At 44.1% G+C, this 25,792-nt stretch overlaps 1 protein-coding gene across 3 annotated transcripts in view; it reads right to left on the bottom strand.

Annotated features, from left to right (window-relative positions):
* Positions 1–25,792, bottom strand: part of RAPGEF6 (Rap guanine nucleotide exchange factor 6) — a 116,024-nt gene that overhangs the window by 63,492 nt on the left and 26,740 nt on the right. For all 3 annotated transcript variants that reach the window (XM_080627496.1, XM_080627498.1, XM_080627497.1), the window contains exons 4-6: positions 25,268–25,351; positions 15,176–15,245; positions 10,461–10,604 (exon numbers count right to left, since the gene is read on the bottom strand). In XM_080627496.1, coding sequence (XP_080483622.1) covers positions 10,461–10,604; positions 15,176–15,245; positions 25,268–25,351 — 298 coding nt within the window. The remainder of the gene's footprint in view (positions 1–10,460; positions 10,605–15,175; positions 15,246–25,267; positions 25,352–25,792) is intronic.

Here is a 25,792-nt window from a genome sequence, read left to right as displayed (position 1 = left end):
GTGCCGTGCCGGCGGGAGGACAGCGCCGAGCTCAAAGCCATCGTGGCTGAAAAGGCAGAAGCCACCGGCGAGCCGGGGGGCCTGGGTCAGGGATGTCTGTCCCCAGTCCCCGGTGATCACTGGCACGCCATCCCTTGCTGCTGCTGCAGCACCCAGCTATGAGCGGGTACCTTCACTTCTTCATACCCACCATTTAGAGCACAGCAGCGAAGGTAGCATCCTGCTTCCGAGAGCACAATGGGGGCTGGGGAAGGAGCCCAGCTGCTTGGAAAGCAATCTGTCACTGCACACACGCGTGCAAAGATGGTCCAGGCTAAACTAATTCATTCTAATACAGTTTTGCGAGTGGGAACTGCCAGCGTAATGCAGAAATATTTCAGCATTAAGGGCACCTGCATCGAGAGGTTATTTCAATGAGTGTGAGTGCTTGAAGTGTTTTGGGAAAGGCGGGTGGCTGCAGGCAGAGCCAGCTGCAGCGTGAGCTGGAGGCAGCCCTGGCTATGCTGGCACAGCTCATTCCGTGTCACTGGCACGCTCCTCTGGCTGCTCCCCGCCATTTGACTTCAGCATCATAACGAATCACTGCACTTTTGCTGCAGGGTTTGGCCCTCGTCAGGGCTTCTCAGGAATCCCTGCTGAAAGGGAAGAAGAAAAACAAAAGGAAAACATTCCAACTCTCCACCCTGTTCCTGACCCTTTGGGGAAGCAGAGGCAGGGAAAGCGGTGCCTGTTCCCTTTCGGGGTGACGTTCCATGGTGTGACCGCAGCCTTACAAACATCACTTTCCACGGTAGCACTTACTAACAGGCTGGAGAAAAATCCTACCCGAAGATCTGTAGGACTCACAAGTAGTAGGAAAACACGCTACATCCTAAGGGAGAGAGCGAGGGAGAGCGGGAGGGAGCGGGAGAGGGAGGGCAGAGACTGTCATCATCCCCGAAGTGATGTAAGCTTCTAAATATAGCACCAGCAATACAGAAGGAACAATAAAAAAGGCACCATGGATTCAATTTCTCCACCGCTTTCGCACTACCCCAACCCTCTTTTCTCAGCCGCCGTGTTAAGCAGGAAAAGGTCACCTCCTATTTGCAGCGCTCCAGATTTATGTGGTTTTTATAATACTTCTTTAAATATGTTTATAAACTGCAGCTCTCTCCTGCAGATCCGCTGGTGCACACACGCTCTGCAGAGCAGGGCAGCAGCATGATCAGCATGGCAAACAGGGACCATGGCAGCACGGGGGGGGAAGGAGGAAGCCCCCTCTGCCATGGACTCAAGCAAGTTCATGTCTACGGTTTGAAGTGAGATGAATCATTTCACGCTCCTCCCTTCCTTCCTGACATCTCACTTCGGCGAGGGGTGGGGATGTTTAGGAAGGTACACAACCCGAAATCCTTGGTGATGAGCAGGAGGGGATGCCAAACCCAGTAGGGTCGGTTTGTGGCATGGAACCCACCCAGAGGTACCGAAAGGGTGAAATCTCTAATAGCCCACAGCACAATCTCCCAAAGACACTCAATCCTGCTCACAAAACGTTACCTCCATCTAGTCTCAAAACTGAAGTCCCAGCCCAAACCTAGCATAGACCTGGCCTTAATTTCATCAGCTGCCACCTACCTGGTGACCAGTTGGAGTTTCACATTGAGAAACTGCAAAGCCCACCAATGTACCTGTTCGTTTTCATGCCCCAAAATTCAATATGAAAGCCAAAACTAAATACCGCTTCTTCCTTCACGTATAAAACCTGTATCTCGAGTTAGAATGAGCAGATTAAGACTCTTTAATGTGGAAGACCATTAAAGCAGAAGGTGTTCCACGTCGTGGGAGAGGGTTGGAACTGGATGACCCTTAAGGTCCCTTCCAACCCAGACCAGCCTGTGATTTTACTTAGAATATAAGGTACCAGCACACCTCTCAAGAAAGAAGTCTGTGATTAAATGACCTTGAGAATAACATTAACTCCACAGATGAGGTTAAAAATCATTAAAATGCCACTTCCTGTATCTCTTCTTCATTTTCCTCAAGGACTAACACCAAACTGGAAGCCTGAAAGCAGGAAAGGGGAAGGGATCTGACTCCTGCCACATTTCTCTCTAAGCAAGGGTGGTTTTGACCAGTGAACTCTCATTGATCAGTGGTCAGGATACGCAGCCTGAAGAGCCTATGTGACACAAGCATCATCTCAGGCACGACATCTCTAGGAACAGACCCATGTCTGGAGGAACCATGCTGCTTCTCTATGCGGGGAGTCTACAGCACCAGACTTGCCTGCGCTCAGGTGTAACTCCATGCACCAGCATCTTGGCTGTGCCTGGATGCAGGCTGGGACCAGCCAGGGAGAGCACAGCCTGAGCTTGGTAACAGTGTGAAGAGGGGAGGAAGAGGTGGGTAAGGCACTGGCAGAAGTGCTCCCAAGGGGTTTACCAGCAGCACAACACAGTGACCATAACACAACCTAAAGATCCCTGAATCAGCTGTGCTGGGGAAGCACCATGCAGCCCTAGAGCAGCTCCACACTGGATGAAGCATCACAGTGTAGTGATTCCCAAACTTTTTCATCTTCTAGAAAGATCCAGCTCTTATCACCTTCAGATACCCCCAGCATCACTTGAGGTCCCTTTCACTGAGGGCAAAACAAGCACAAGCCCTGTTATTCTCACTCAACCTAAGAAACTGATCTTACCAGATAAAGCAAGGGGTGGGCAGATGCCATAGCTACGCTCCAAGCTGACAAACCACAACTGCTAACCAAACTCTAAAGGAAACAAAAATCATCAGGACAATACCAGCGTTGTGGCTACATTACCTCAAACTAAAAGCTTCATCATATAAGAACAAAAAACTTTAAGACTCAGTGATAGAAAGCAACTCCGACTTGCAAGCGTAAAGTTAAGTATCAACATGGAACTGAGCCTCAATCATGGCCCCATTTAGCCAGAGACTTCATTTAATCAACTATTTCAAGTATTTCATCTGTCAAATATATCCCCATTAAGAAAGTCTCCACATTATCAAATGTAAAATTACAAATGCTGTTAAATGTCATTAGATAGCAATCAGTTCTATGCCAAAACCAGAGATATTCTTTTAGCTATTCTCTTGTACAGACAGTGTTTTGATGCCAAGTTTTTCAAGGGAAACAGGGCATCCAAATGCTTGCTTTATGCATTGACATTTTCTGATGGTGATTTTAACTGAACCATTGCTCAGGATATTCTCAGTCCCTAACCTGGTCCAGAAGGCTTCCCAAGAACAGGAGTAGATACAAATTTCCATATTCTAAATTAGAAAACCACTTAAACTCAACGTTGAAAACATCACCAGCACAGTGCCTTAAAGAGGTCCCTCAGTGTCAGGTGACATTCAAGCCAACAACTCAGACTTGCAGCTCTTCAGGATAAAACCCAAAAGGACCCTTCCACTCCTCTCTAAGGAACGACGAGCTTAAACCCAAGTGAAAGGTTGAGCTGGCTACAAATGACAATACACCCAGGCTGGTACACTTCAGTGCAGCACATTGAACAGAAACAGCCCAGATGGAAGACAGGAAAGAAAGAACAGATCCACACGTGCCACCACCTCCCTGTGTGCAGGAACCAGCTTGCCGGCTGCTTTGCACAAGAAGCCACTCAGTTTGTCATTTCCAAAGCCTAAAACAATCATATTGAAAACAAGGATCTGACAGAGAACTGCAACTCAGACACAAAAGGTTTTCACAGCCCCAAAAAGACTGATGTGCCTTCCTCAGGTGCACAGCACTGCTCTTCATCATCAACCACCCGGGCGACGTGAGCCAGTCACGAGCAGTGGGCACAACCCTCACTCATTGCTCTCAATCTCGTTTGCATGAGAGGATGCTTATAAAGAATTAACGACTTTGGAACTGCCACCCAACCCCTCAGGCTCCATCAAAACACAGACTAACTCTGAACATGCCACAGCAAACATGCTCTCAGGCCTTTTCCAAGGAACTGAGTTCATTTCTACCATGCTACACAGTGAAAAGAGGAGGAAGAACCGGATAACTCATTGTGGGGAGAGCACATTACTGAAGTCATTTGACTCCTTGTGCATGGTAATTTGCAGGATATTCAGATTTCTTTCATAGGTTCTTCTACCACAAGCTGCTATGGAGCAACAAAAGGTACACCAGAACATCCCTCCTGCAGCACTGCAGCACCAGGTTAGGTCAAGGTCTCTGCAGCTCTCTGGTTTGATTCCCCTTAACAGAGCAGAGAACATTCCCTGCAAAGCACAGACTGTGCTTAGGATCAGTTTCTAAACAGTTCCAGGCTTCCCAGTGAAGCTGCTCAGTTCATGATGTGCTTGGGCTGCAAGCAGGGAATAAGTGTGAAAATATCCACAAGTTGTTCTGGAATCATCACACAGACACGTGCCTGCAGAGCAAGCAGGGGGTAACACAGACCTGCTGCAGGGTCACGGAGCTGATCATCACCCCAGATTCCACCAGCACCTGGGGACGGAGCAGCTCTCTAGTTGAGTGCTTGAGACAGAGAAAGGCTTAAAAAAGGTCTTTGCAGCAAGAGAAGAGCAGAAAATGATGATGTAAGCCCTGGGAGGAAAAACGAGAGAGAAAATTCCTGCAGAGCCACTGGCAAAACATGTATGAGCCCATGTGGCAAAAATCAGCTGCTGCTTCAGCTGTATAAAAGGTTAAAGATGGGTAAGTCAGTCCTGTCAGCAGCCCCACAGCGTAGCTCTTAACAGCTACTCAGTACCTTGTTCCAGGACCGAAGCCGGCAGTCTGGCAGAGCAGGAAGATGTCCCTCTGTCCATCCATCCATCCCGCAGGAGAATGATGCTGCATTCCAACACAGTGCCTTTGCCCACAGGCAGGCAAAAGAGCTGTACAGCACTGCCAGCAGCCAGACTTGAGTAAATACAGGTGCTCACTCAAAATAAACCCTCCCTGGTTTCAGTTTGATGTAGTTTCACTTGTGCATCACTCTTAAATGCTGTTAAACAGCTGCACATGTCACCTCCGAATTGAGGTGATTCCTGTAATTCACACTTTATATATAACCTGCTTGTCGAGTGCCTATAATCTTCAGGGAAACTCCTGAATGTCAGTTTTGAACAACCACAACCACTCTCCTTACAGATAAATTGGGGTTTACAGGTTACATCTAATAAATAATTTTCTCTGAAAACCACAGATTTTAACCAAAGGGCAGCATTTTCAGCAAGAATTTTCTCAATCTGTGCACAGATTGCCCAAGCCATCACCCTTGGCAGATGCTCATTAATTGATTCAGGGAAGCATCAGTGGTCTATGGAAACTCCTGAGAAGGCTTTCAATGCCCAGCACACTTTGAGGATTGGGGTTTTGCTAAGGACCATCATAACCAGCACCAGACTTTCAAGGAGTCCTTGACAGTCACATTGCTGACAAAATGAGCAGACAAAATCAATACATAAAGTATGAGTGAACCTGCTTTTGGCGGCTTCCCCCTTGCTTCCAAGAGCCAAGGGAAGCGCGCGAAGGCACTGTCTGGGCAGATGCTGAGCACAGGTTCCCAAGCTGGACACCACCAGGACCTGCTGGAAGCTGTCCCCAGTTTCACTGGTGAAGCAGCATTTAGCCAGGGAAGCAGACACCTCTGACATCGCTTGTCACGAGCTGCTCAACTGCTCCATCAGCCCCAGCCTCTTCTCCACTCCCAAAGACCAGCCCGGCAGAAAGCCAGAGGCTCCAGACAAGCACATGCACTGAATCCCAGCCTGGTTTGTGCTGAAGGAACCTTAAAGCTCCCCCAGCTCCAACCCCTGCCACGGGCAGGGACCCCTTCCACTGGAGCAGCTTGCTCCAAGCCCCTGTGTCCAACCTGGCCTTGAACACTGCCAGGGATGGGGCAGCCACAAACTTGAAGTCATCTGCTCAGGAAGTGAACGTGTTGCAGACGCGGCTGCTTTTTGATCACAGAAGCAAGAAAAACACTTAAAATGGCAGGAACTGAGCAGAGCTACAACAAGCGACGGGGCACGTGGGCTTTGCAGAGGTCCTGTCAACAGAGTCTCTGCACACGCTGTTGCTCTCAAGCACATTGACCTGCATGTGGGGACCTGACCTAGGCCACCCAATAGTTAAGATGAGGATTAGAACAGGGAAAACCCTCCTGTTGTAAAAGCAGCACCACGGAGAAGGAGCTTCCGCTATCTCTTTGCATCGCACGACACCACCAGAAAGCAACCAGTGACATTCATGTCTGTACCCACAAGTACACAGCAGGACTTGTGGATTTCAGCAAGACCCAAAGTTTCTTCTGATTCGTTAGTCAGTAAAGCTAAGATTCTCTCAAGCATTTTTTGAAGGTGTCAGAAAGAGGAAGCGTGGACACAAACACATTGAAAAGCAACGGGCTGTGAAAAGCATCATCCTCCAGCTCAAGAACAAGTGATTTTGGCCACAGCCTTGTGAAAATTAATCCCAACAAAGAGATGCCAGCGATGCTGCGTCCAAGTTCACCAAGGGGCAGCTGGAGGCATCCTGTGAGTTGGTCTTAGTTGGCTTAGATCAATAAAAGGTACCATTTCAGCGAGTCTACCTGGTGGTTAAAAATAGATTATAAAAGATCCATAGTGTTTGATAGCATTTAAAAGGGAAAGGATTAGTGACGGTAAAGCACCTAATGGGTTTGATCCAGGGCACTGAAATGTGACTTAACTTCCTCCAATTGTGAGCTACCCTTCGCTAACTCCAGCCTCTGACAGGATTACATTAAGTAATGATCAAAGAACAAGAAACTTGCCACTCAAGCAGTCCTCAGCGACAGCTCCTCTGAAGATAAATGCTGCTACAAGGCTCCAGGAAAATTCTGACATGATGTGAGCATTAAGATAGCGTCCGTAAAACGTAGTATTATAATAAATCTTTTAAACCTCATCATCCTCCTCCAAGGGTTTAAAAGAAGTAAATTTGCATCTCTGAGAGAGGGGATTACTATAGAAGTTCGGTACCAATTCCTTTATTCTGTTCTACAATGAACTAACATTAGAAATGCTGTCACAACTGCGTAGAAATACACACTGCATCACACACACATTGTTTTTAAAACACAAATATTCTTCATTTAAAAAAAAAAACAGAGACAATTGTCCAAAATATAGGTAAGTAATAAATTAGAAATACTTTATTTAAATGAGGTGAGATTTGAGTAGAAATTCGTATCAAACTATTAAACCCCATCTGGTTTCAATCACCGCAAGACATCCAAGTGCAAAACTTAGCGTCTCAGGGTTTACTTTTTAATTGTGAAGATAAGTCCTTGAACCATTTACTTCCCCATTACTTGATCCAAGATCAAAGCAGCAGTGTAATAGAGCACCAGAACTACCATTAAAGGTTCTTCTCCTGGGTTGTTAGTCTGGCTGTCAGTGCGTAAGCACTTGTGTATGGTCATCAACATCTGGGACAGCTGAACAAAGATAATCACACCTTTACCTTAGGGATCTCACTGGCCATAAAAAGAAAAACCCTAGCATCAGTGGAACCTTGACACAGCTACTGCCCACCCCTGTGGTCTGAAGCCAGAGCTCAGTCTGGGCACGTTAACAGGGGTGAGTCTAACGTACTTCCTTGCATATCTACTGCAAGAACAGATTCATGTCACTACGCGCTTCGAAGATATAAACAGAAATATAAACCTGTTCAGTCTGAATAAGAACACCATCAGCATATGTTCACTGAACTTCACTGGGAAAAACAACTTTAAACACTTATTCTGCAGGAGAACAGTGCTCTTGTGAAACAACACTGCTCTACGAACCACAAAAGCCTAGTAAAGGAGTCTGAATGGTAACTCCTTCACCAAAGAAACCAACCAGATGATCCATTTTTAACATTAGTTCATTCAAGGGGAAAGTAAAAAGAAGAAAATAAATGAAGACACGCACAACAATGTGAATGTCTCCTGTCCCAAAGATACACAGTCTAAGTACATACTAGGCCTCTTAAGTAAGAGACAGAAGTGAAAGGAAGAGCTTCAAAGATGGTAACAATCATTTAAAGCATTGCTTAAAGTATCCGCACACAAACCTTTGCTCCATGGCCAACCACAAGGATGAGCTCCAGCAGTAACAAGCAGGGAGCTCCCTGTGAGAAGCAGAAGCATTACAGCAGAGAGGAAATGTGCTGGCCAGTTTGTAAACAGTTTTCCCCACTCTGGCAGGAACATCATTGCGAGTTCCTGTCAAATGAAAGTTTCATTCAAAACCCCTCATCCTCATCCTGCCCATTCCCACAAGGGCCGACACGAAGGGTTGCACTACAAAGCCTGTTTTTCAAGATCATTGGCATTCAATGGCTACATACGACCAGGCTCATACAAGTAAGAGTTAAACCAAGGCATGGAACAAACCATACATCAGGAAAATTCATTATTTTACCAAATTATAATGAAATATGGGAAAAAGAGAGGCACTCAATTTTTATTTACTTGTCAAAGAGGCAGCTGGTTATCGTGTTCTGATTTCTTAGTCATCTGTTGAGTTACAAATTACTTTTTGCTCCACCAAGTACTGTGAGTATGACACTTCCCTGTTAGAAACTTGCAATCTACACAGCAAGGGTTGGGATTTCAATTCAGACTGCTGAAACCCCAACAGCTTGCAGATTTGCCATCAGAGAGGAGGTTGTTTACTCCTTGCCACTTAGCACTCACTCATCCAGGAAAACACCTAGCAGTGCTAACGGGCCTCTTTATACATATTCCTAATTAACTGACATAAAAGCAGATTTAGGAATGTGCTGTTGATTTATGATGTTTTACCATTTGCCATCAAAAGCTGATATCAAAATATATATACACTTGTAAATCTGAGAAAGCCACTAGACTTGCAACAAGAAACCGTATGTGCAGAGACACATGTACGCTCTGTGGTGTTGGTAACAAAGGACTAAATCAAGATAAAGAAAAATCCTAATGAGGACATCATTTGTTGACTGATCACAACCTTGTGAGGATACCACACTGACTCCTTGAGTCAATAACTGGCAACCTCTGAAATCATTGAAGCATGTAACTTGGTCTTTCTTAGACCAGAAGATGCTAAGTCCCTTCTCACGTGCCCCTACAAGCAAGTTGCATAGGTACCATCAGCATCACTGCTCCTGGGATTCTGACCCTCTTAGCACTGAAATCTAAGAATTATTTTCTGTGTGCTTATTCATTGTTACAAACACCCAAAGAGACAGATTTTGTCATGCACAGACTGGAATTTAATTCCTAATAAAGCCTCATGCACGACTGTACCCAAGTATGAGGATCCAACATCTCATTTCAGCAAGAACTAATTCAACGCCTTACTAACGATAAAATCCAACCCATGTGACAGTTCTTGAATTGAGGTGGCAGAAGGTTAGACTTCAAGCAGCATATTCTCTTCCTGTCACAGCAAAAAGTGCTCCTCTGTGAGTAGAGGTTGCTTTGTGTTGTAAGCAGACATGCTAATGCTGGGGAGAATCTGGTCTAAAATCACCATTAGCGGTCCAACAGCTACCAACGTGCAGTAAAGCAGCAGTTTGTCCTGAAGCAGAGGAAATCTTTCAAGTTTGTATCTATTCCATCAGGCATTCTGAAGCGTATCAACTAAGAAGCTTTGCACCCTTTGGGGAGATGAAAAGGAAGATGGGACAAGAAAGCAGAGAAATTGAATTTGTTTCTTTCTTTTCTATCCATGAAGAGTGCTCAGGGTTTGTGTACTTCCAACATTAGGGCTGCAGTTTAACCTTTGATTTTCAAGGCAAATCACAGTCTCCAGAACAACTCTTTTCAACAAAATAATTTGTCAAGATCGCATGTGTATATCCTGCTACCAAGCAGGAAGTTTATATGCGAAAAATAACGTGAGCAACCTTCATAAAAGCCTTGCAGCCCTGAAACCACAGCTGTACGTGCCTTCACACAGCGCTGATTGCAGAGTCTGTGATGTTGAAGACTAGCAAGTGAGTTGCCGTTACTCTTTTGATGCATGAATTACCACTGTACTATTTTTAAGCAAGTAAATATGAGCAAATAGGACAGTGTTAATGCCGAATTCAACACATTTGTGATTGAGTCAATTCCAAACCACAGTTCAAATGTATTAAGGAAAAAAAGAAAACCAATTCTTACATCTTACCAAAAGAACTCCAGGTAAAATGAGGAAAAACCAACAGAACCAAAAAATGATCATTTCTCTGTCCAGCCAACACATTATTTATGGTGCTCAACTGAAAACCCCAGCACCGAAAAACCGCTTTTCTAACTGGTGGCTGAATCTTCACTTCCACCTTTGGCGTTTGAATACAGAGCGCCCTATGGCTCCCCAACAAGAGAAAACTGTGCTCAAAACCACCACACACGGGCTATTTCATTTCACCAGCTTTCCCCAATAAAACAAGCTGCCAAGCACACAGACACATGATGCCAAGGAGGCTGGCCAAGGGAGAGCAGACTCACCGACTGGTAACTGCTGGCATCCACGTTGTCAGTGATGGTCTGACGCTCGCCTCTCTGGTTGATCTTCCTAAACCTCCGGCGGGACTGCCTGAGCGGGACTTCTCTTTGCAAGATGTTGTCCTCATTGTCTTTGGAGTTCTCCACCTGAAAGACATGTTCAGGCTCCTGGTTAAACATCCAGTTCTTCCATATCACCGAGAGCCGATGGAGCCGTAGGAAGCTCATGGGGAAGGAACAAACATAAGCTCAGAGCAGTTAAAGTGCTCTCGAGCACACGGCTCGGGACGTTTCGGAGAACCAGTGCTGCGTGTCTCAGAACTACGTTATTACAATGAGCCGGAGGCCACAGCTTCCTTCCAGGAAACAGTTCTTTTTTTTTCAAAGCAAAAAAGCCCCACGTAGCCTCTAAACAATGTCACTCACCAGCAGAAACCCTCCTGCACCCACACACACCATGCAACGCGCCTTCAGCACTGCTCAGTTCAAGTGTATCCTCAATGCAGAAGTTACCGTTTCCTTGCCTATCTACAGCCTGGTAAAGGCACTGAATGATATCCTATTTTTATTGGTGTAACTTTCCAAAGTGTAACTTATTGCTGGTACCAGGCACAGCCAAACAACATGAAATATTCCACCTTTTTATAAACAGCCGCTTCACCTATGGCATACGGACTTGAAATCGCTTCCAGGCGATTGCAATAAATAACAGGGACTTGATTCGTATCTTGATGTTAGATGTTATTTGTGACTAAACATCAAAAATTAGGTAAATTTATCTCGTCAGTAAAAGCCAACATAAAACCATTTTATCTCACTGGTTACAATCCCTCTTTTTTTTTTTCTATTAAAAGCAGTCTCATCCTTTCCCATTTCCTTCTGATGTTTTGGAAAAATATCTCCTAGCAGGAAGCAGCACAGACACACAAATAGGCTGCAGCCAGGCAAGGAGCTCTCCACAATGCATTTACTGCAAAGGAGTTTCTAATGTGCCCAGTGATTTATGGTTTTTACTTCCACACACATACAAATTTCACTTGGAATCCTAAAGATAAGGCTTTAGTGCTGGAACAGGAGAAGCAGCTCTATGTGGCCTTATGCACCCCTCATTCACATACTTGGGTAAATGATCTCAAATTTATAATGCAAAAGATGTAAAGGAATGGAAACCAGAAAGACTTAACAGAAAGGAACAAGAAAGTAACCAAAACACCTAAACCATCACAAAAGCAAGATCACATCTACTTTCCACAGCACTTGTTCCAAACAGCTAAGTCTGGCTGAGGTCAGAGGAAGGTGTGAGCAGCTGGGCTTGCCTGCTGGGTTATTTTTAATTCCTTAGAGGAAAGCATCCATTGACAATATAGGTTAAAGCTACAATGGTTAAAAAGGAAGAGTGAATCTCACACCACTCTGTTGTCAAAAAAAGAAAGCAGAAAAACAAAGTTCCCCTAGCAAGGGACAACCACACTTTTCCCTAGAGTTTTACTACCTCTTTGTGAAGGCACGGGACAATGAGCAGACACCTAGCAGCAGAGCTGCTGAAAGCACAGGATGTAAAGAAACACCAGGCATGCAGGTAAACACAAAAATAAAACAAACCAATCCTTTTAAACAGGCCATTTGATATCATCAATAAAGTGGTAAAACACTGGATATAGAAGCCCTTCCTCCCCTAGCATAAAAGATGGATTTTCGTTAGCAATAAGGTTGCTCTCAAATTATAGAGAATCACAGAATCCCAGCCTGGTTTGGGTTGGAAGGGACCTTAAAGCTCCTCCAGCTCCAACCCCTGCCACAGGCAGGGACCCCTTCCACTGGAGCAGCTTGCTCCAAGCCCCTGTGTCCAACCCGGCCTTGAACACTGCCAGGGATGGGGCAGCCACAGCTTCTCTGGGCACCCTGTGCCAGCGCCTCAGCACCCTCACAGGGAAGAGCTTCTGCCTAAGAGCTCATCTCAATCTCCCCTCTATATGTAATATGAAGTCCCAGTTAGTGTCATAACTGTTGGGTTTCTAATCAAGGGTGTTTTATTAATGCTGGCAGCAGCAGAATGCTTCCATACAGCCAGCATCACCCACAGCACTTGCTGCCAGGTAAGAATCCCGGAGGATCCCAGGCCTGCCCTCAATTTCACTCTGCAGTCCCTGCCAGCAATGGAACATTTTCCACCTCCACGTGTCTTGCTGCTCTTACTGAAATCTTACTTTTAGATCTGAAGAAGAAAATGGAAGCACCAAGGAACAACAGAGAGGACACTTCAGCACACCCAGATACACTGCAATTCTGGGCCATCTTCTTAAGTGATAAATGGACCTATTATTAATTCAATAGATTGCTCAGCCTCCAAAAATATGAGCTACAATGCCCATTCACACACTATCTGTTATCCTCATTAACTTAAGTTGACCACATTTTATGGCCTTTAAAATGGGTCAGTTCCCAGAGGATTCCTGCTACAAAACTGATTTACATTCGAAAACGAAAAGGAGGGGAGTGAAAAGCAGCAGAGAACTGTGGTTCCTTAACTACATTAAAGTAGCTAATTCTTTTGCTTGAAGATAAATATTCATTATGAAGTAACCTCATTAGTATGTTGCAAATTAAAAAGAGAAAATAAAAGGATTAAGATCAATTAGTAAGAATTACTCAGGGAAATGAAACTCGGGTGCACCTTGTGTTGGTGCAGATCATTAGCAAGGTGCCTGCCACCACACTGATGCTTTTTTTCTCACTCCATTTGAAGTCGTACCTTGAAAACTGACAATTAATAGTACCTTTAGCTACAATTACCTGTAAAACATGAACATCGAAGGAATGAAAAAACACCTTTCACCTTTAATTCCCTCATTTTCCTACAGAAAATGTAAGTTCCAGGAAAGGATTTAAGATACCTTCAAGTGCTACACCCTCACCAGCATTTAACTGCAGTTATAGAAAATCCCAGATGTTTAAAATGGAGAGGACAGTGAGTCTGTCTCCAGGAACACCCAGCAGCATCCGATACTGCTGCCATGGCCAACATTGGCTTCTCCAGTGCGTTCCTCTGAAAACACTCATCAGTTTCTTAATGAAATATCTTCATAAGGAAGCTTCTCTCTGGCACGAACACGGCACAGAAGCTGCTCTTTTATTTGCACCTTCCTGTATTACGACAATGGCAGTAAGAATAAAGAAGGATGTAGGTATTTCCTAAGAATTCTGTATTATCACATACTTTGCCTATTCAATACGTAACTTGCAAACACACTCACAAGTGAGTCACCAGCCAGCACAGTGGGGAAAGCCACAGGCTTCCCATGTGCGCTTCCGACTGCGGCCACCACGTGCAGCAGGAGCATCACCTCCTGCTTGGGTTTTGGAGGCATCACAGACTGGTTTGGGTTGGGAGACCTTAAACTCATTCAGTTCCAACCCCCTGCCCTGGGGTGGGCAAAAATGAGAGGTAGCAGTGGCAAACCAGAGTCTCCAGGGCATTCAGTGATGCGGCTGCACACATCATCACACAGGCAGTCCTGTGGCATCCCTCAAGGCATAAATCCCTCCCCTAAAACTCCAGCTTTGAGAAGAGACTGGACAATTGGGAATACACAAATGAACTATGTCACTCCAGAGGACTGAGGCAGGCTTCTTGCACTCTTACCTGTGCTTACTTCATGACCTGGCAGAGCTTAAAGCATCTGCTGCAGCAAACAGCACGTTACCGATGCTAAGCCATGAGCAGAATCAGGTTGATGCTGCATAGCAAGAACAGCACAAAGGATAGCAACATACCCAGCTATTCCCTGCCATCCACAGCTATTAGTGCGCTATCAGAAAGTTAGTTCTCACAGAAGCTAAATATTCACCTACTCCATGCGTAAGAGACATCATCAAGTATTAGCTTTAGTGTTACTGTACCTAGATATATGGAAGCTGAATCAACAGCACTTTGGAGATCTAAGCCTGCTCAACAGACAAGTAGCTTCTCACAACAACAGTTTTTGTTACAGCTTCATTAGCAACATCTCAGAAGATCAAGGTTGAAGGAGACCTTCCTGTGTTGCCCAGCAAATGGTGCAAGGTTGGTCTGTGCTACTATTCCAGCTGCTGACAGCACATGTACATCAACCTGGGAAGGGCTGAGTTACAAGCTGTAAGCACATATGAACTTGGCAGTATTAGGAAGTGTTGTGAAGAAGCACAAAGAAACCTGGACACGGAAAAGGTCGATGTCAACTAAACTAAAAACCTTATCCTTCAAGCTTAGCTAAGCACTCTTCTGTTCCCTCTCCTCTTACCTTAAAGCTTTCATGCTCTGTGGAACTGCAAGGACTAGGAATAAGAGGTCCTTTCTGTCCCTACAGGATCCAGCACAGCCAGTAAATAGCAATGAAATAGGGGCTGTGGGTACAAATATAATATTCCAGATAGTAGCCTATCGTTGCCTGACTCCGGAATGCTCAATTCAGCCATAACTGATAGGCTTTTGAAACTCAAGTAAGCATAATTTCAGAAAGAATGACCTAATCATCATCATCATTTACCCATCTCGATTAAATTTACATAGCTATTGCTGTTACGACAGCAGCCATAGGTATAATTGAAATCAAGGCAATTCTGCTGCAATTTCATAGAACACTTTACAATAAGCTTTCTGCCATAACCCAGAAAGAATTTGCTGAAACCAGCAATAGATTTAAATACATTTGAAAAAAAGAAACCCATATCTGTCTTACCACAATCATTTCTGAAGGCTCCAATATGATACATTCGCATCCTCGCTTTCCTCCAGACTGCTTGCCGAAACTAGAGTGGGGTGGGAAAGAAGCAAACAAAAAAGAATGAGCTCAAAAGCCTGTTTTACCTTTCCAGTAATAAAAGCAATTGGCACTGATGCATGTTGCAACAGCCTTCAAAACAAAGAGAAACTGATGAAAAACTGTTGTGTGAAATATTGTGACCAGACAGCACCATTATCATGTTCTTTTCCATTTACTCAGCACCTCTCATCTTGCCTGCTATGTAAAGCCTGAATATAAAGAATGTTCTTTTGTAAAGTCATTATTACTTGCAGATACTCAAAAGCACTCACAATGCGTTCCAGTGTCGACAAGAAAACATTAGTAAATTTTAATTAAGCATTACACAGCCTTGGTAAAACAAATACACATAAATTCTGAGAACTCCAAAGCACTTCTGTGCACGCAGCATTGTTAATAAGCATTCCTTCAACTCTCCATCCTCCCATACAGGAGGACAGAGAACCTCTTCTCTAAATCCCAGCTTTAACTTGTGACTTCTGCCTTTACGCTGCTGCTCTGCCACCACAAGGAGCCTATCGCTGTGATGGGTTCTGTTTAAGGAACATGAAAACCACACAAATGCAACAAAATGTGATGGGCTGTGTTAATGCAGTGACCAAGGAAAGAGGCTTAAAAGCAATCTGATGTGCTTCAGCTGATCAGAACACACAAGACCAGAGGTGACTTCAGGGAAATCCACTCTAGACACAGTATTATCCAAGTAGATCTATTGGTACTGGAACCAGCACTAAAAAAGATGCTGCTGGGGGGTATCGGGAGTGTTACAGACAAATAACCTCTTAAATCACTTCATTTGTGACTACAGCAGCACCTGGAATTGAAAATGCCTGGCTTATCATAGGAAGCTGTTAGCTGGAGTTAAGTGTGCTCGACCCACCCCACTCACTGAGCAAAAGTGATCCCATACAGATGTCAAAGAAAGAAAACCTCCTTGATTAACAGCGTCGCGGCTGGATTAGCAGTTCAGTAGTTGTAGCTGCCGTGTTACAAATTCAGGCCGTCAACAGCAATCCTGTTTTAACACGTATTAGCAGGTGAAGTAACTGTATAATCAGTTAACTCAAAGCAGAGATTAACGTGTGAATAAGAAGGAGGCTGAGACAAGCGCGGAGCCAAATCCTCAGAAAGTGGGTCAGCTCCATCTGTTTTCACTAAGGTTATGTTTGGAAAGTACATCGGAAACTTCAGCCACACAAAACGGCTGAATTACACACACGGAACTCTCGACAGCAAATACCCACTGAAACACGACCACTTTGTAGGGAACATTGAGAGGGCTCATGATTTAAAACTATGTGATAGCGGAGCATAAAAGAGCTCCTGTAGGATACATGTGTTTTCAGGAAAGGAACTTAAGCAACTGAACTGTGAAGTTGTGCAAGTGAAGAAGGGAGACCTGAGAGCAGCTCCCAGTGCCTAAAGTGGCTGCAGGAAACCTGGAGAGGGGCTTTGGACAAGAGCCTGTAGGGACAGGCCAAGGGGAATGGCTTTAACCTGCCAGAGGGGAGACTGAGATGAGCTCTTAGGCAGAAGCTCTTCCCTCTGAGGGTGCTGAGGCGCTGGCACAGGGTGCCCAGAGAAGCTGTGGCTGCCCCATCCCTGGCAGTGTTCAAGGCCAGGATGTACTTTTCAGAGTGCTCTTCTTTGGTTTAGCTTTGGGTGCATTCGAGAGAAAAATATGGACTATGTCATGAAGAAATCAAACCCCATGCTTCTAAAAGACATTGGGGATGTTCATTAAGAAGAATGTTAAAAAGTGGTGTTTTCAAAGTGTGGTGGTGGTTACAGCTCAGGAAAGCCCATTCGATGCCTTCTCTTTTGACGGAGCTCTGTTGTGGTAGAATCGATAAAACATCCCATGATGCACACCAGGAAATAATTAAACTTGACCTATGGACTTGTAAATATGAGTAGTTTATTCCTTAGGCTTGGAAGGGTGGGTTTTGTCTTTGGAACCTAATCCTTGTCTGAGTGTTTGGTTGTTGCAAAGTGCTTGATGGACCAGAAATGATAGTGCCAAGAGCCTGACCTTCGCTACAAGCGGTCGGTGTGCTTTTCCTGGCATTCCTGTTTACTTCATTAGCAAATGCTGCAACATAAGCAGAGGGGAACTTGACAGCAGCTGGATTCCAGGGATGTGTTTATGTAAAACAAAGCAAAAGGAAAGCAAACCTCCCTCAGCCTCCAGTAGTTTGATAAATTGTTGTTATACAAGGAAAACACTGTGCTTGAATGACGTTCAGCAGGAGATTGTAGCTTCTCCCTAACCACTGGGGATGCAGCAATCAGTCATCTGCTTTGTGATAAAGCAGTAATGATTATTTCTGTTATGAAAAGCTGCAAAACCTGAAACTTTCAGTTTTACCTAATTCCTTTAGAAGTTTGTTTTGGGGGAAAAATCTCCTGTCTTTAGTCTTCTATTGTATGGAAGAGGATTGGAACAATTTAACTTGGGTAGGGTTTCTTTGCAGGTGCAAATAAAACCTCAGCACAGTTATCGTCACTTTGGTTTTGGTGAAGAAATCATAATGTGGAATTTCATTTCACCTCAAAGGTAGAGCTGAAATGAAAAGAGACATTCCTGAACTAAATTAACTCTTGTGCTAGTGGGAGTAATTTGGCCATTCTCTCTGCTGTATCGCAGCTACATGAGACTGTCATGCCTGTATCACATGCCGGGTGAAAAAAACATGAAGGAAGGCATGGAAACGTTAGCTCTGATTTAAACAGGGGAAGTTTAGATTGGATCTAAGGAAGAAATTCTTTACTGTGAGGGTGGTGAGGCACTGGAATGGGTTGCCCAGGGAGGTTGTGAGTGCTCCATCCTTGGCCGTGTTCAAGGCCAGGTTGGATGAGGCCTTGGGTGGCATGGTTTAGTGTGAGGTGTCCCTGCCCATGGCAGGGGGGTTGGAACTGGATGATCTTAAGGCCCTTTCCAACCCTAACTATTCTATGATTCTATGATTTGCTCATTGGAGATGTGTGAAAATGCCAGTTTCTGTGTGAAACTTGTGCTGCTCTGGCCTGCTGTAGCATGGGGTGAGAATCTCAGTTGCTGTTAGTGACTCCATGGCAATGACAGAACTTCAATGACAGATTTTCCAGTAGACCATACGCACAATCAAAACTTGAGAGTTTCAACTGCTGTGCTCCTGGTAACTGTAGTGCTTTATCCTAACTGGATTACACTGATAACTGCATGGTTGGAATAATCTGAAGCTTCACAGAATCATAGAATGGTTTGAGGTAGAAGGGACCTTAAAGCTCACCCAGTTCCAACACCCTGCCATGGGCAGGGACACCTTCCGCTAGACCAGGCTGTTCCTCTTGATGTCATATGTGGTGAGATCCAAAAGAAAAGTGGGAAAACCTCACTGAGCTTTGGTGCTTTCAAGCAGAGAGGAGGACAAATAATCCCATTAAGAATTTAAACCAATAGTGAAAGCAGGAGGAAACATGAAACTAATGTAAATTAAGGTCTATTTACAACACAGCAAAAACAATGTCAAAGGACATACTACCAAAGGTAAAACCATGAAGATTTTAAACAACCCAACAATTAAAGCTTTGCTCAATCTGAGCATTTCATCATGTATTTTAATAAGGGCTTAAATTTAACATCATTTTCTGTAGCTTCCCCCTGTTGGAAGCCCAGGAAAGTCATGTTTCATAAAACAACATGACACTTTCCTTACTTATAATTTTATTGTAAGCTCCTGTCACTTAATATTCATCTATTACATCTGCATCATTAATTTTCAGACACTCGCTCCCTGGCTTACAACACTGTCATAGGAAAAAGATGTCCTCCACATACCAAAGGCAGCTTTGTTTATCCTTGATTTATGGATGCTTCATTTGCAAGAAACCTGGTTTTCCTCCTGATTCACTGCTATTCCTAATTAAAAATGCTTAAGCAATTGCATCATGTGAGACAGGAATGTAAGTCAAACTGGCATGGCATCACATACCAACCACTAATGGGCGTTCAGGCCACAAGAGCAGATGAGAGCTGCTGAAACGTCAAAGCCCAGACCTGCGAATAACACTGCTCTCAGCACCAGCCATTTCACCCGCTTCATCTGTCCCTTTTCCGCTGCATCATTTGCTAATACAGCGAAAAAAAACCCTGTGACTGCAGACCCCAGCTTCAAAACCTTCACGTTTTGAAGATATAAGCAGCTGAGTACACACCTGATTTTACTGACATGGGGGATGGATCAAAATTGATTAAAACTAAGCAAGCTACTTAGAAAAAGCCTCCACCGTAACGTATCTTTAACACAATAATGGAGTTCTTTAAATAGGATGTACACAAACACAGCTTTCTAAAGAGAAACGTTTAAAATTGCTTCATCTCCAGCTGTTAAGCAACCCCAGTATCTGGTGCTGAAATGCATCTGGAATTTCAAGCCTAACAAACGTGAGGAACAGCACTCAGGTTTAACTGGAGAATTCCTCCATGATCAATATGTGAAGTTGTTCAGTGCTGGTGATGGTTTCTCATTCTGCAGTACTGAAAACACAGTACATGCTTTCAAGGTAAACACACAGCCTGTCCTGAAGAGCTTTCAGCCTACAAACAGATGGAGGCTGTGACAGAATGCCTTATTATTTGTTTGAACACTCATTAGCAGACTCTTCAAATCCGCAATATTCTACCACGTCCTGAATCAGTATTTTCAGACATTTCACGCATCAAAGCCTTCGATGACGAGATGTCAGGCACTTGAAGAGCTGTTCTGTGTTTTCCAGGAGCTACGGAATCACAAAGTTGGTATCAATGACACACGCAGTTATCTGCGATGGTGATGAAATGTCGATAGAGCTACCCGCAGTGATACTCGGTCCTGTATTACATCTGGGACTGGGCTGGGACACTGATACCCCCATTTATCAGTGTAACAAGCAAACGGATTGCAATTTGTTGCAGATACTTTGCTCTTACGAATACAGTCGTCTCTCAGCCTGCCTCTCAGGCTGCTTTGAGGAGCATGAAGACAAACTGTACTTTCTGCCACTGTGACCTCACGCATCCCACAGCCTGGCTGGATTTCTCCAATGCACAAAGCATCTCGCAGGCAAGCGCACAGCTTGGCCTGAAGAGACAAGTTGTATAAGGAATGGATGTGTTGTTTGTTGGGTATTTGTCACAAGCCAGGGCCTACCTTTCATTTGAAAAGCATTTTTCCTCTCCTCAAAATTACCTCTTGAACAAACAGTTGCTCCAGCAAACACCTGGGATATCTACTGCAGTGTAGCTGTGTAAAATCCAGTTACCGCTGAATGTACTACACAGGGATATTATGGATGGCTTGGAGCAGCCATTAGTATTATGAAACCCCAATCTAAATCCTCTAAAGATGTAATTTTACACTTAAATTCTTTGTCATTGGCTGGGAAGTAAGGAAGAGGGGAAACCTATATAGCCATGTAACCAGCAGAGACACTGTGGATGCATGCACTGGATGGAGAGTGCAGAATCCTGGTCTATGAGTGTAAGTGACACCGAAATCCTCAAGGGAATAACTTGGCTTTCTGTGCATCTGCATGGAGGTCTTAATTTCTCAGATCGAGCATCATCTGACACACTGGGCTGGGGGAAACCTCATGGGTCCCTCACTGGGGATGCAGTGACACACAACACAGAACCGTCAGGAGCCCATGGAGCAGCATCTCCCACTGCACTGCAAACCCCTGAGCAGCCCCACAAGCACCCTGATTTGCAGAACAGAGTAAGGAGATGGGGATAAAAGCTGACACGAGCACAGAGCAAAAGCTTCAGCAAGTGCAGGAGGCAGGGTTTACACAATGCTACAGGCTGTGCAAGGCCTGAGCATTTCAGACTAACCTAAACGTAAAAACACTACTTAACTCCATCAGAACAGGGTTTAAAGGCAACCTGAAACCACAAGATCACAGAAGGGTTTGGGTTGGAAGGGACCTTACAGATCATTCAGTTCAACCCCCCTGGCTGAATGCATGACACCAATTTCAACTAATGCTCAGTCAAGCCCATTTTCACATTAGCTCTCTGGAACAACACTGAGCAGGTTTATCTCTTAAGCTTGCTGAAAGTTTTAATTGGGAATGATTTTGGAGGCTGCATGACATGCTACTCGGTTTATGGGCTGCACGCACAACATGTCTATCCTAATTAGTTTATACTCTGAACACGATGATGCTTTGAGGAAGCCTGTATCTTACGTACCACCTTCTGTGAAGCTCTGCAGCCTTTCCAGGCCACGTCATTAGGCAGTCCCAGGAAAATTGTGTTTTAGCTATATACAAACTGCACATTACCCTTTGCTTCCAATTCCACATTTCTTGGACTTTTTTAGTTTAACCAATAAAGAAAACCTATTGCTGTGGTGCAATCAGCATCCTGTGCAGTCTATAAAACCTCTGTAGGGCAGCTGTTGTAAGAACTAAAGGAAATCACTGGGGGAGCAGAACGACAGACAAGATTATCTGGTTATTTAGTTGTGATAGATTAAGTACAGTCTTTCTTCACTCTTTTGGCTTTCTTAGAAGACTGTTCCACGTCAAAAAAGATGCTTTTAGTCTGCAGTGCTTTCTCAGTCCTTACTCAATGGCTGCACCTCCAGTACAAGGAGCTGCACTTGGGCAGACCAGGACACACAGCCCCTCCTCACCAGTGTGTTGCCTCTTCCCATCCATGCTCCCTTTTCCTCAGGGTATTTTCATCACAGCACCAGCCCTGCCAGAAGAATTTCAATACCAACAGCCCTATCTGAATTAATTAGCTTTACAAAATACATTTACTGGGAGCAGTCCCAAGCTGTTCGTTTATTTCCTGGCTGTCAGGCACTGCTACAAGTTACAGCCACCACTTACAGAAATACCCAGGGAAAAGAGCACCTCTGAGAGCCACATATGCACTGAGCAGCCACGGCTTCTGATCCAGGCTATAAAGATCCATCCAGCCTTGATAAGCACGAGGGAAGAAAACCTCAAGCTGCCTTTTTGAAAGCAGAAGAATTATCTACAGCATTAGTTGCAAGAGCTTCCAAGTGTAAAGCCAGCACACGGAGTGGCATCCTAAGACCTCTGTCACACAAAGAGCAAGAAAGGGAAGTCACTGTTGTTCCAACAGGTATCACCATTCAGAACCTTACTGGCAGCTGCAAGTTGGTCAAAACCAGTGTTTGCTGTATGGCAGCAGTGAGGTGGCACACGTATATATTTAGACCTCTGCAGCTTACGGAAGAAAAGCAATATTCCACACCACAGCCACAGGGACTCATGCCAGGATGGAGATGAGAATGAAGAGGCAGAGCTAAAGAAGCACCAGGACACAACTTGGATACAGCAGGTACGGTCTAAAAAGAAAACACTATTTAAGAAAGCTGAATCTGGAAAGGAAGGATCAGTGAGAGAGAAAAGCCAATACACCTCTTACTGGCAGGAGCTGGGAATGCAGGAGCTCCGAGCTCCTGGTTTGCTTTGCTAGTGAACGGCACAGACTCAGAGCAGCTTGCAGGAAACAGCAGTACAGGTTTTAGAAGTAAAAGTGATCAGCCTTTAGATGATGTACGTGAGGTATGGATATGTGTGAAAATGAAGTTACTGACATCAAAAGTTCAAGTTGTCTAAAATGCAAGAAACTGAAGTTGTGCAAATTGCAAGTCTTTAACCTCTGCTCTTACTATACTGTTATGCAAGTTCTATTATACTGTTATTCACAACTATTAATACAAGCCAAGCTAAAATCATTTCAACCTGAGCTGCTCTTTGCAACACAGAGCTGGGGTTCCTCTTTCATTATGACAGTTTTCTTGATCCCCGGATTTGTGCCTTCTTTTACCCAAGAAGAGAAAGGGAAATGACTTACTGAGTCATTGAAGCACCCACAACTGTCACTGAAAAGATACGACAGTACAACCATGAGTCCATTTCGACTAACATCAGTGGTTTTAGCCAATAAAGGCACTACCTGAAGAGGACAATGACTCCTATCTTCTTCTCTTCTGAGATTTTGGAAGGGCTCAGAAAAGAGAAGTGTTTGTTTTCACTGCGACTACATCCTGAATGCTTCAAGACTTTGTCTTTTTCCCTTCAAGGTTCAATTCTCACAGCTGTAGGAGGCTGTCATCCACATAATTGGCTTCAGAAGTTCCTCCAGGCCCTTTATATATCTCCTATGGCTAATCTCGCTGTGAGTAATCTCCTTCAAATATCCTGTTCACATGAATTAACTTGATTAACAAGCAAGGTTAACACAAAAACTCCTGAACTCGCCGACAGGATTCCCCTCCACAAAATCCCTCAATCCTGTTGGTTTGTGCCAGCCATTGCTTTCACGTTAAGAAGCAAACTCTTTTCCTACTATGCCAAATCTATTGACAAATCCGCTCTCCAGGCAGTAACCTGTAATCAAGGTTATGCCATCTCTGTACCTTATTATTACTGACTGATCTGCTTCTTGCCTTAAAAATCTTACATTACAGGGCTTTTCTCATCATGATCATCAGTGTCAGGATATTGAATAGATTCGTTGTACCCAGCTGCAAGCTTTACTCCTCCAATTTTTAAGCCAATTTCTGAGTTATGGCTTGCATACAAATCCATGCAAGTCGAACAAAAAGCCCTTCTCAGGCACAGGGAGCCACAACTTACACCCTTACTCATTCAAACACATATAGAAAGTTAACAGAGCAGTGCCTGCCCACCTCCTTATGCTTCCATGGGGCTATGCTTCTTACAAGCTTGAATCTGCACACTGTTTCCAAAAGATCTGCAGAAGAAAAGGAAGGTTTCCCTGATGCTCTGTTGACTCTGAAACGACCAACTGGTAAACAGTGGATGCAAAGGAAGGTGAGCTTAACCTACATCTTAACCTCATTAAGTTTGCAGTTGGCTACTTACGATCTCCTTCTATCTGTCAAGGTAATCATGGAGCAGATGACAGAAAGACGAGTATTGTTGAGAAGGTACCAGGAAACAAGCAGTAAAGCATCACTACCTTCCAGTCTTATTTACGGAAATGGAAAGTATCTCACCAACAGTCCATTGTACAACAGTGCCTCATACAGTTATTAAGCACAAGTTGCTAGGCAGGTAGTTTATAAGGAAATCCTGAACTTTGTATTTAAAGAACTTCTGTCCATTTCAGGGCTTTTTGTTTGTTGGGTTTAATCTGTTTTATTTGGTAGTCAAAGTGTTTGTCAAATGCCCCAGAGGACAAATATGAGATTGGCATTACAATGTCACCATTCAAAAGCCGTAACTGGGGAGCAGAAGCGTTACAAAGCATACATAAGGACTGAGTTTCCAACTAGAACCCGTTTGCTAACTGTTACCTGTTTTGCAGAACTCCTCTGCCTGCCCAGTTCTTCCAGACTGACAATTATTCAAACCTGGCTTTGACCTTTTTGTGTATTTAAACCTCCTTTCAGACTGACTCATGATCAGGAACTTGGCTGGGGACACGGCAATAATGCGTAACATTAAGTATTGCTTCAATGTAATTAAAACTGTGCTAATTACCATTATCCAAGGCACTGATTCATATGAAAAGAGCCTGTAAGTGACTGGTCACTGTGCAGCTCCCTCCACTAAAGATGTGTCATATGAGGTGTTCAGGGACAGTAACTTTAGTTTATCCCATTGTACTTAAAAACAGGCAAAAAAGCCTCGTATTTTAAATCCTACATTGAGGTTGGATAACGCAGGGATGTAACTGGAACAAAACAGAAAGCGAGCTGTGCTCTTCCTTCTCCTGTTCTCATGTCCAAGCAGCACATCTCCTTCCCTATCCATGTGTGTGTGGCACCAGGCATGAAGCAAAGGGGAGAAGGACTTCACATGTGTCCCAGAATCAAAGGCACTGGGGGAAACAAAAAGGTTCAAAGATTTCAGCTTCCCCTTGCTCCTGATTAACGGCACTTTTAGTTTCTCTAACTGTACATGTGTGCGTTTCTCCTTCGGCTCCTCTGACGCTGGAGAGATCTTGCCTTCAATAACAACAACAACTTGACATACCTGCAAGGTGGTAAAAACATGGAATCCTTCATGAGCACAGACCCAGAAAGCAGTATGTACCAGCATCTTGCAATGGTTTCCGAGCTGTAGGAGAAAGAAATCATTGGCATCTACTTTCTTCTTAGAGCAACTCTGAAATATGTATTATCCAAGGTATTATTGTTGTAAACTAATGATCTGCCACTCTATCAATTTGATACACAGACTGGAAATCCATGAACTTTCATTGAATGCTCCCAAGAATTAACTTCCTCAAAAGGTCTACATCCATAATGTTCCTTATGCCTTAAAACTTGACATTTCAATCAACTGAAGTATTTATTTCATGAAAATTAAATTATTCACTTTCAGTAAAAACATTTCATTCCAGTTTCAGTGTACATAAAGCTACAAATACAGGAAAATTGTTATCCCGTCCTGAAGTAGATGAGCAGCTCAACACACAATACTACACAGACCTGTCAAGTGTTACAGATAAAACATGAGACACATACCTGACTCCTGCTTTGCATTCCTCCCTCTCTG

This window comes from Psittacula echo (genome assembly GCF_963264785.1).
Source record: "Psittacula echo genome assembly, chromosome: 11".
Taxonomy (NCBI): Eukaryota; Metazoa; Chordata; class Aves; order Psittaciformes; family Psittacidae; genus Psittacula; species Psittacula echo.
The sequence above is the reverse complement of the archived record's forward strand: the minus strand, read 5'-3'. Positions and strand labels throughout refer to the sequence as shown.